Source organism: Podarcis cretensis (assembly GCF_951804945.1).
Source record: "Podarcis cretensis genome assembly, chromosome: 1".
NCBI lineage: Eukaryota > Metazoa > Chordata > Lepidosauria > Squamata > Lacertidae > Podarcis > Podarcis cretensis.
This window is the reverse complement of record NC_137170.1, coordinates 136797086-136808886: the sequence shown is the minus strand read 5'-3', so window position 1 is coordinate 136808886 and position 11801 is coordinate 136797086. Positions and strand designations below refer to the sequence as shown.

At 43.0% G+C, this 11801-nt stretch overlaps 1 protein-coding gene across 2 annotated transcripts in view; it reads right to left on the bottom strand.

Moving 5' to 3' along the window:
• Window positions 1–219: 219 nt before the first annotated feature.
• The window catches only part of SH3BP4 (SH3 domain binding protein 4), a 38797-nt gene continuing 27215 nt past the window's right edge, over window positions 220–11801 (bottom strand). For both annotated transcript variants that reach the window (XM_079977162.1, XM_079977163.1), the window contains exons 3-5: window positions 8288–10641; window positions 4482–4670; window positions 220–3506 (exon numbers count right to left, since the gene is read on the bottom strand). In XM_079977162.1, coding sequence (XP_079833288.1) covers window positions 3282–3506; window positions 4482–4670; window positions 8288–10641 — 2768 coding nt within the window. In that variant the 3' untranslated portion in view covers window positions 220–3281. The remainder of the gene's footprint in view (window positions 3507–4481; window positions 4671–8287; window positions 10642–11801) is intronic.

The window sequence follows — 11801 nt, the reverse complement described above, 5'->3', positions numbered from 1 at the left end:
TGGGAATTGGAACATCTGAGCCCATTCAGTTCTGGTGAGAACCTGACACCACCCCAGAAAGGGTCTCTGCAATAGTTTTTATTCCAGCCTTCATAATGACTAAAATCTACATCTGATGTGAAAGTTCAATGAGAATATGCAGAGTGGTCATTGCTTCAAAGCACAAACACACAAAAGTCTGAGTCAAGCTCTCCCAAAATGAATCACACTGAAACAAAGCAGTGTTCAAATATCTGCTTTAATTGTAGTTTTGACAAGTTTTTTTTTTATTTAAAAAAATGTACAACAAACTACTTGTACAGTGTATTAATGTAAAATCCAAAGCAAGCTTACAATGTAAGGACATACTTTGAGTGAAAGGCATTTGGCTGAACATACAAACCACTCCAACTATGTGCTAGGACCTGACCTTTTTTTTTTTAGTCAAAACAGAAAATCAGTCATGCAGCAATTGCATCAAACTAATCTAGAAAAGCTGCTGTTGTGATTTGATAGTTCTCCATAGTGTAGGTGTTGGTGGTGTGTAGTAATCATCCAGGGGAGCTTTTAGACTTTAAGTCAAAACATGAAAAAGTGTGTAAGACCTGAGGTAGTTTGATAAAAATGGCAGAAAAAGGCAAACCAGACCATTTCCCTGCCTCCCCCCCCCCAAAAAAAAAAAATCTCATGGAATATTTCATCCAATTTATGGAAATGAAATCTCCCCCAATAGCCAGCTTTAAACTCCCACTGTTAAAATTGATTAAAATCTCATTGCTGTGGCTCGATTCTGCTCTTACAAGACACAGAAGTACAAACTAACTCTGTGACTGAATCTGTAGAGTCCACAATCACAGTAACCAAGTTTCACGGGTGAAACAGGTGCAGAATAAGGCTACCTTGAACACATTATCATTCGCTCAGTGATTGCGCACATACAGTGAGAACATTTATACACAGGAGGGGGCCTGCATTCTCACATCCCCATCCATCTGTGGGGAGCCTAGACTATCATGTGCAATATATTCCCCTCAGGTTTCCGTGTATCTAGAGAGAGACTAACCATTCCACGGACTTGTTTTATTTCTGAAAAATATCACAATGAAAGAGAAGCCCCACCCCCAGCCCAATTAAAAATATTTTACTCTTAATGCTCTGGCTTGCCATCTTGCATCATATTTTTGTATGGGCTACAATACAAGGGGGGGCTGTTTTTCCTTCCCTACACTCAAACATGCTACTCAGGATCATGTGCAGATTTTGGTTTTGTCAAGAGAGAAAAACAGGCATGCTTTGGAAAAATGACTTCCATGAGCACGGGATAAAACCACTAGCCTAACCAACTTCAAACATGTGATGTGAACACTTGCATAGGAATCTGCTTCAATCTCTTGCAACAAAACCCCAAGTTTAAGGTGCTTTTCATTAGACAGAGTAGGAAAGTACGTAGGGAGGCCATTTAAAAGGAGCCGGCTAAGAAAGCAAATAAATGACAAGCACTTTCCTCACTAATTAAACATGTACGCAAACAATAGGAACACCTTTCCAACAAGCTTGGATCATGCTTTCTTCAAATTCTGGAACTGTTGATAGGAAAGTTGTGTTGTATAACCCAAGTTGCTTAAAAGGTCAGCTTGTTCCAAAGAACAAAGCTGTGACATGTTTCTAAAATGGGAAAACAGGTTTAAAACATTACTAATAGTAATCACGTTCCCTTTAATATTCAACATTTGAACAGTGCCTTGGGAAATTTAGTAAATGTGTTATGAAAATCTCTTGTGCAAAAAACCAATTCACACACTAGAAAAAATGAAAACACTTCCCACATGAAGTATTTCGGAATCAAGAGGTAGACTTAAAGGGCTTCACAAAACCTTCATTTGAAAGTTGTACAACTAGACTTCTTTCTATAGCTTTATATGGTACATGACATCACAGAGGTGGTGTCATTTCAGCTCTTGAATGCTCATACAGCACATAAGGTGAATCCGAGGGACCTAAGGGCTAATAAATGAACAGAATACCCTTGGGAACACAATGAGAGAGTGCTGTCAAGTCAAGCATTTCTGAGTGACCAACTAGGCACCTGATCAGAGGTAGGTCTAGTTCTTACTTAAGGTGGAATATGTGTCTAGGCTGAAAATACTTCAGACTGCATGCAGGGCCTCACATGGTAAGTATGCTCTTCACAACTTGTGGTCCTCCAGATGTTTGAGGCTATACTGCCATCATCCCTATGCGCACTAAGGCGGATGGAGCTCAAGAACCTTTGGAGGTTGCAGACGGCTGCGCTATGTGTTATGGGGAGGGGGAACGGACTATAGGCTTCCCTTTGAGGAGCCAGTTTTCTGCATCCAGAGAATGTGTGGACACATTCAGTCATGTGAATTTCAAGTGGTGCAGCCTCAACACAGGGCAATGACCCTCGAAAGAACTAATCCTAAAACTTCAGCTTAATCAATGGCACACTTAAGAACCACTATCGAATACTTGTTTCTGCATTTAAAATAATACAATGTAAACTTCTGGTGACAGTCACCTGCCAGCAGAGATGGTCATTACACTAGTATTAGTGCATGAACCTGTGAAATGCTATTTGACCATAAATGGTATCCATTACAATTTTCTAAAATGTGAAAGGGGATGCATCAGTCCTATAATCTGAAATTGTTTCTAGTTATTTCTAATCATGGATCTGAAGCAGCTTGGGCACTAGCACATAGTCCTAAATTTTAGGTAACAAAATCACTTCAGTGGGAGTGGGGGAGGAAGTGTGCTTTTTCTTCCTTACAAAAAGGTGTACATAAAAGTGAACCATGGAGAGTCGTTATAAGACCGAGAGGATCATTGGATGGGGGGGCGTGTTAGCACACTAATGTATAAACTGTTTTCAGAGCGGCACATTAGAAATTGCAAATGCTTAAAAGATGCCTGACTGTGCTTCACTTTAATGCATATCAACGACTCATTGAGGGATGATAGTTTTAAAGGGGGCAAAAATGTGTTTCATGTTACACAGAAATGGTAGCTCTCCAAAGTAATTTCAACTTTCAAGGCTGATATCTGCAAATGCCTAAAAAAGTTCCATTTTAAACGTTACAAATTAAGAAAAGCTGTCAACCACAGAGCATAGAAAACACGAGTCTTGAGTGTCTTCTGCACCAGGGAGAGGCAACAGTAAGAAGTTTGCAGTCTGAGCACAGAAACTATTGCTCAAAACTTTGGCTTTGCAGAAGTGTCTTCCCACTGTGTTTTAGTTAAAAACATAGAAATAAGAAGCATCGAGAAGTTAGGGCTCCCCTTCATATAGCATAATCATCATGGTCTTGTGGGCTGAAGGCAGATGCCCTCAAAATCTCCAGGGAGTTGACTAAAATTAGTGTTCCAGTGAGATGCTTCCAGCGTTTTGTGATGGGATTTTTCATCTTGTCAAGGCCAATGTGCAGCTCTTGTGTCACATCGCGGTAACTGTCTCCCATCTGATTGCTCCATGTGAGCATAAAGTCATATGCTGGTTTCCACATTGCCTGCCAAAGACAAGAAACCAGCATTAACAAAGTATACAAGACCGATCTGCCGTTAGGATTTATGTCAGCCAAACCAAACCATCTTGGGTACACCGTCTCTGCAGTCTCAAGAGCAAGGGCTGTCTCATTCTTATAACTGGACCACACGTGGGATAAAAATCCTGAAATATATACCTAAGATATTCATCCATGTGAATCAACACATACAGGCCGAAGTGTCACAGCCTTGACACCAGCTGCGACTTCAATGAGAACTAGACCAAAAGAAAGGCAGGAATTTCAGTCCTAGAATAAACCATATCAGAACAAATTTATGAGAAATACTGAGCAGGCTAAGCTACATTTCTTTTTATTAAAGGGTTTCCCGCAAAACCAAACGCTAGAGGACAGAATAAGGAAAAGGTCTCAGTCACAGCACACTAAGTCCAGAAATACTGCTGTCAAATTAGATGCTTAGTGTGCTGCAAATTTGGGTCTAACTCAAATTTTCAGCTGACAAATGGCTTGGTATTATTGTAAGTACTGAAGGGTTTTCAATAACTCTTTCAACATTACAAATAGAGGCAATAGTTAGCTGGACGGAAAGAAACACCCGTGCTGTCTGCGCCAAATTTCCCTGCTCTGTTGAACCACTCCAGCTAAATGTGAACATGGAAAACAGATTAAATCAGAGGGTGGCCAGCATTCAGATTGCAAGTATCAGGAAGGGCGAGCCATTTCACTTTGATACCTTTTTGCGATAAATACAACAATTGCAAGACCATGGAAGAGGAATAACACTCAAGGCAGAATGCATTTCTTCCTGTGTGGCCACTTTTTTTACCACAGCAAACATGCAACAAATTGCTGTGCTCTTTTGTCATCATTCAAGATCAAAAAGGAAGCTGGACATAATAGCAAACTGTTTTTCCAACCTATAGTGCCGAGTGAACCATCCAGCAAAACTCAGAATGTATTACATGAAAGCTTTCTTACCTCACTATCTACAGCTCCGTTCTTGTCTCGATGGGGGGCTTCATAAGCATCCATCTGTTGCTTGGAGACCTTGGCAAGTTTCTCAGCAAGCTCTCTCCAGCGCTGGGCCACTTCCACAGCCGTAGTCAGAAGCACAAAATCCTGAATTAGCCTCACAACCAAGCCCTGGCAGTCCATTTTCAGCAAGGCCTGAAGGAATGCAGAACAAGTCAAGTTAGCCATGGACACCCAACCTCACTGGAGCATCAGGCCATTTCTGTAGGAGATCAGAAGATAGAGAAAAACCACTACCATTTTATATTTATATTCCCCTCTCTGTCTGGTTACCGTATATAGATACTCCAAACAGGAGTACGTTCAGGTAATGTTTAGTTCTTAAGCCAAGCAAAATAGAAGTGTGTAACTAATTTGTCCAAGATGTTAGCCTTATGAGGAACAGCTGAGGGAGTTGAGTGTGTTTAGCCTGGAAAACAGGAGACTGAGAGAAGATAGAATCATAGAATCGTAGAGTTGGAAAGCCCCAAGCATCGTCTAGTCCATCTCCTGCAATGCAAGAATCTCAACTAAACATCCATGACAGATGGTATCCAACCTCTGCTCAAAAACCTCATAACACTTGAGGGAGTCTGTTCCACTGTCAAACAGATATGATAGCCATCTTCAAATGGCTGTCACATGGAAGACGGAGCAAGCTTGTTTTCTTCTGCTCCAGATGGTCAGGCAATGGAGGGGAGGTCAGGTCCAGCTAGCATCCCGGAAGAGGGAAGCAGTGACAGAAGCAGTGTAACGGTCAGGAGGAAGGTCACTGGGTTGGCGCGAGAGCCAAGTTCAAAAGTACAGGCGCGCAGGGCAGCAGAGAACGAGGATTGGGAACCGGGTCCTAAAGCCCGCCGGAGGCAGGGGGAGGAGTCAGGGGACTCAGCGTCAGAAGAGTCCAGAAAGGGGAATGCCCCAGCGGACAGGAGGACCCAGAGGAGAAGAGAGCAGAGGAAGAGGTGGAGCAGGGCTAGAATCTTAAACTGGTGTCAGGGGGGAGGAGATTCAGACGGAACTTCGGCGGTCTAGGGTTTAAGACGTAGAGCTGCGCGCTACGGCTTTGGAATGGAAACTGAACTTCAATAAAGACTTTTGTATATAACGACGACCTGGCGTTGGTCCTCTGTGAGCTGGGACCTTGGGCAGCTCTGACACCTGCATTCCGGGGGTTGGACTAGACGACCCTCGGAGTCACTTTCAACTCTACAATTCTGATATTCTATTCTAGGACCTTGCTATTCCATTAAATTAAATGTAAATATCCTATTTTAATTACGTGTGTGCAAAGGCACTGCAAAACTAGCGTGTGCATTAGGATATGCAGCATAGACAGGAGAATCCCCGTGGTCTGGCCTTCAATAATGTGCATTAATTACATTATAGCCCACATGCTCTTAAAAGTGATTACTACACTCCTGCTGGGATTAGCAAATTTGACAACAGGAGTTTTAATTCCTCCTAATTGTACTATTTCAATTTCTGGGGGGAAAGAGGCTGTGCTCTAAAGTGACCACTTACCTGGCACTTGGCTATTACTTCACAGTAGTAACAATGCTCTTCCTTAGCATTTACTGAAGTTCCTGCTTTATACCAAAGCAGCAGGCAGCATACCATAGAAGAATACTTTAAATTCAAACGTCACACTTCAAAAGAAGTGCCGGAAGAATGTAATTCAAATGTATGTACTCTTCAATATTTTGATAATGCCTCAAAAGTGGGCAAACTTTCATTTCCAAATAGCTGATTGGATATTAAGTAGCTTATAGGTAGTGGAGTGATAGCAAGTTTCTGCACCAAGGAACTTTTTTTTTGGTATGGACATATTAGGCATGGTAGGACCATTGCAAGGGCCCTCAATTCTTAAACAAAGTGGATTCTCTCCCCGCTAAGTATTTTCCCCCAAGCCATTAAAAGCTGAGTCAGGGCACCACACACTTATGTCTCAGTATGAAATGATGGGAGCTGGAAGTTAATCTTATTAAGGCAGACCTGCTGCCTCCTACATGTTCCCCCAAACTCCAAAACCAAGCCTGAAATGAGCCCTATTTCGGGGGGGGTCCCCTAACTCCATTGAAAGAGTTTGCCCTGCTCTTGCTCTGCTTCACAGGCCTATAGCCCATGGGCAACCGACTCATCCTCTGACTTTCTAGAGCATTTCCTCCCCCATGAACTCCAACAGTTGATTTCCCAGCAGGCATAAGTAGTACAGTGGTACCTCGGGTTACATACGCTTCAGGTTACAGACTCCACTAACCCAGAAATAGTACCTTGGGTTAAGAACTTTGCTTCAGGATGAGAACAGAAATCGTGTGGCAGCAGTGCAGTGGCAGCAGGAGGCCCCATTAGCTAAAGTGGTGCTTCAGGTTAAGAACAGTTTCAGGTTAAGAACAGACCTCCGGAATGAATTAAGTACTTAACCTGAGGTACCACTGTATCTTCCAGTTTACAACCCCTATTTGTACACTTCTTAACATCCTGCCAAATCAAGGAGAATATCCAGGTAATCTGATAATTCATTTGCGTTGATGGTGCTACACAACCATCATGCCTTTGCAAACTTTTGCGCTACTCCCACTGGCAAAGCAGAGCCGGCTCCCTCCTGTCCTGTCCCTTGCTCACACTCCTTACTGAACGCCCACTTCCTTCCTTCCTCATCATTCTGTATCACAGCAGCTTAACCGAAGGATTCCCCTTCAGGCAACCATCACTTTATAGCATCTTCTAAAAGAGCTTTCATCATTAAGGTAGAATTCTTGTAGGAATTAAACCAATCAACATGTATTGTGTATATGACATGTGTTGTGCATCATGGTTTTAGACGCTGGGTGTTCAATTCAGTTTCCTTTAAACATTCTTTTTTAAAAAGGGGGCAGCTTGATTGCAGCTTTAAATGAGGGTAACTACTGTGTAACACTTCCCTGAGCACACAAAGTTTTCTATACTCTTGAGAAGTACAATAATTATATAGCTGGTTCCACAAGATGGATTTCTGGAAGGTCATTTTTACTTAATGAAAAAAGTAGCACTTTTATTAAGAAGGCCCAAATCCCGAGAGACCTGGCTTTCAATTTGTCAGTTGCAGTGCACTTCCTTGCTCACTGAATCAAAGTTTTAATGAGCAATTTCGGAGGGGGATACAACCCAAAGATGAAATTTACCTGTGGTTACTTAATCTAAAAATGCACCTCTGAGCTGGGAAAGGGATCCAGTCAAAGATTTTTCTGTGATTGTCTCTTGATTTAATCACCTGAGATACGTTTATAAAAATGGCAAGGAAATGCACATTGTACAATGCCATGTATTTGCACTTCAGTCATTGAAAACAGAATGGATAGCAGCCCAAGCCTAATCATGATTACTCCTAAGTAAGCCCCCTTTATCTTAATGGTAGCTACTTCCAAGTTTAGGTCTGCAGCCTAACACAGTCAAGGCTGCAATCCTAAACTTATTTACCTGGAAGTAAGTTCTGTTGAATTCATCATAATAACATTGTTTGGATTGTGCTATCAATAGGTGTAATGTACAAGGGGATGCTCAGCCATTACCTCAGGCACCCTGGTTTCTTGAGAAGCACCTGGGTGGTACTTAAATATATGGCAGCAGTGAAGAGGAGCTGGTTTTGGTGCTCAATTGGGCTAGAAACAAGCAGCAGCTTTCACAGCCTTAGTTATTTTTCCCGCAGCCTGTTCAGGGGAGCTCTTAACACAACAGAATGCTGGAAACCAGGTGACCATTCCTGATTTAATACTTCCAATAACCAGAATACTTACTGACATCAGTTCCTTCTGGAAAGATTTCCTATCCTTACTGTCGGAATTATTACAGTCTTCTTTCAGTTTCTCCAGCACAGAAGCCACACATTCTGGCTCACTGTCCAGCTCTGCTCGACAGAAGAAAACAAGTGGCAAGTTGCTGTATCCCAGAGCATCTGCAAACGCACGCCAGCTGCTAATGTTTTCCATGAGCAAAGTCCTTACTGAAGCATAGATATAGGTGAGAAACTTACAAGGCCGCAGGATTTGCTCCAGCAACATACTCGTGGTGAGCTCGGGCCCAGAGAAATAATTCGGCTTGGCTTTCCCAACAACTAAAACATTTTTGGTATGGACAAGGCCAATTTTACCCTGATAATAACCAATGTACCATTCCTTTGTCCAAAGTTGACCTTTCAACTTGATTTTCTCCTCACTTAGCAAGGCTATGGCATCCCCTTTCTTATATTCCAAGAGATAATGGTTTTTGTTTTGCCGCACTACAGTTTTCAGTAGTTTCCCATATTTTAAGCTTGCCACTATCCGATCCTGGAAGACAGGGTATTTGCTGGTGGTTGCAAGAGGAGACAGGATTATTTTCCCCACTTCATTTTTTTTCAGGAACCTTCGCTGCCCAGTTGACCTGATAGCACTTTTGGGAGGAGGCTGTGGTGTTTGGACACAGAACTGAGTCAATATGGCATCCTTAGCATCCTTGACTTGTATTCTCAGAGTGAAGTCATACAGTTCATTGGGATCGTGTGACATGATGGGGAATATGAGGCGGCTGACTTTGCCCAGTTTCATCTGGAAGCCCCTCACGATTTTTGCCTGCTCGCTGGCTCTTACCTCATAGTTAGTCATGTTTGAAAACATGCACAGCTTTAGGTCTTGCGGCCTCGCTAAGGTGAACTGGTGCTTCCCCCACAACTGCAGCGCCACTGCCGATGTACAATGTGCATGACGTGTGACTTCATTCACCAACAGAGTCTTGGGGGCACAATCATGTCCAAAGATGGCCACCACAGTTTTAAAAGAAGGGTGTATGTGCTTTGGCCCATAGACTCCAACTGTGATTTTTTTACTAATGTAATCCCAGACAGTGTAAGGATATAGAATGTTCTGTCCCTGGGCCACAATGGCTATGTACATGCATGGCTCCAGGTTTTCCAGCTGAACCTGGATGGTGTCTCCATAGCAACAGCCAAGTCGCACCGGTGTGTATGGACCGTCCTTCATGTCGCTGCGCAGGCACTGCACTCCCACCAAACTCTTGCTCACTGGGTCATTCTTCACTTCCGCTGAAATTTTCATCTCCAGCAGGATGGGGGTTCTGGTTTCCATGTTGCTCAGCTTAATCTCTAGTACAGGGCTGATGGTGCTGCATTTGTCACTGTTGAGCTCAAGAGGAGGATCCAAAAGAGCCTTCATGGAGATTTGTTGTGTGTCGCCAGCACCCACATGCCCTTCAGGAAGACGCATGTTAATATTTGTATCTGGAAGCTGAACTGCTCCCCCAGAACTATCCAGCTTGCAAACGATGTTGGTCTCCACAGGTTGCGTCTGACCCCAACCAGGGTTCTGGCCCAGCAAATCCAGGTCGTGGCAAGACCTTGCTAATTTTCGATGGTTCAGCCATGCAGCTCTGAAGTCTTCTCTGCTCTGGAATTCCTCCGGGGTAGGAGATTTCAACCCTGTGAAGAAGCCCGAGGATTCTGGGTTTTCTGACTTTGCCTGGAGTACGGAGAGCTCTGATAAACTGTAGGAGCGCTTGCTTCTGAAAAAAGGATTGTCCCGCCTGCTTGGCTGCTCAAACTCAAATCCATTCATTGATGGACCCTCATCAAGATGGTTACCTAGGCTGCTGTCAGTTGCAGAACTTGACCCTGTAAAGGTGGGCACCCCTGTGTCAAACAGCAACAAATCCACAGTGGTTTGGTGGGAGCAATCCTTGTTCCTATCAGGCATTATCTGCAAATTCCCATTCAGAAAAGGGTTAGTCTGCATGTTATTCATAAAAGGGTTGTTTTTGGCTAAGCTCAGGTTTAAATCTGTCCAGTCTCCAAGCAGGTCAAGCTCCTTGGCTCCCTCATCGGAGCTTTCTAGCAGATGGTCTATCATTCCACTGTCCGTCAATGAAGAGTTCCGGTAGTTTACAGGCTGAACGTAGGAGGAGGGGATGTAGCCCATCTCTGTGGTGTTGTGAGCATACCACCACTCACCTCCTGAGGTATCTAAGACATAAAGGTGGTCACCCTTGGAGAACTTCAAGGTGGTGAAATTGTTGGGGCAGTAGTCTTTAATTGCTACAACTTCCTTTGCATTTCCAAATGACGTAGGATTGTCTATCATCAAGGCACTAGGAGAAGGCACTGCAAATCAAAAAGCAGAACGTAGTGAGCAACTGCAGGTGATAACAACCATCTACCAACATTGCACAATTATACCGTAGCTCTTTTACTTGTACTCTGAATCAGGATATTTGCATGCATAAACACACACATGCGTGCGCGCGCACACACACACACACACATTATTTTTCAAGAGATTAATGGATTCTGCATCATTAGAGACTAAGGCTGCAATCTTATACCAAGTTTAACTAGGAGTAAGCCTTGTTGATCTCAATAGGGCTCATTTCTGAGTAGACATGAATAGATGTGCATACATTGCACTGTAAATCTCTATTGGGGAAAGGGTGTGATATGGGTGAGTTAACTACTTGCAGATTTGGAGATTAATGTGTGGGCAAATTCGACACTAGATCCACAAGGAGACGCTGTGCTAAATGTAGGCTGTGGCACACAACAATGGGAAAAGAAGTTGATTGAGAATGACATTGGCCATGAACTGATTCAGCTTTGTTATACAAGGCTTTAACTAGTATTTGTTGTACAAGCATTGGCAAGCATCAGGTTACTCCTGTATCAGATAGTTATCTTTTTAAACAACTGCCTCATTAACTTGCAAATCCAATTCCAGGCTAGCAAGAGCCAAATCTAAACAAACAGCTGCATAGGTGAGAAGGTCTGGCAGAAACCTGAGGGACCCATCCACTTTCACATTCTTCCACATTCTCCAGTACTGAAATGCAGGTAGCTCCAGGTTGGAAAGAGTTAACAGAGACTTAATGGTAGTGCAAATTTTATCCAAGTCATGGAAGATAATTTGTCCATGCAGGAAGGCTTACACATTCAGTAGTGAGAGGGCCTGATCTCAAAGGCTCACAGTAATAAATTCAAAGGAAAAACAAAATATGAGATTCCACGTTGCTGAATCTTAAGTGGAATTAAATCTTAGAGCAAAGAGGCAAAGTGTTATATCATTGCCGAAGAAGGCTCAGAACACCATGTACAATGGAGGAAGCTGCTGCATGATAATGCTTCAAGGTAACTTAGACAAGGGGGAAAGCCACACTTTAGGAATGCTTTGCATCCATGATTCTTAAGGAAGATAACTGCTGAGCAGGGCAAACCAAAGCAGAGCTGATGTAAATGAGTAGGGAGAAATGAAGATACTAATCTGCGGCTGA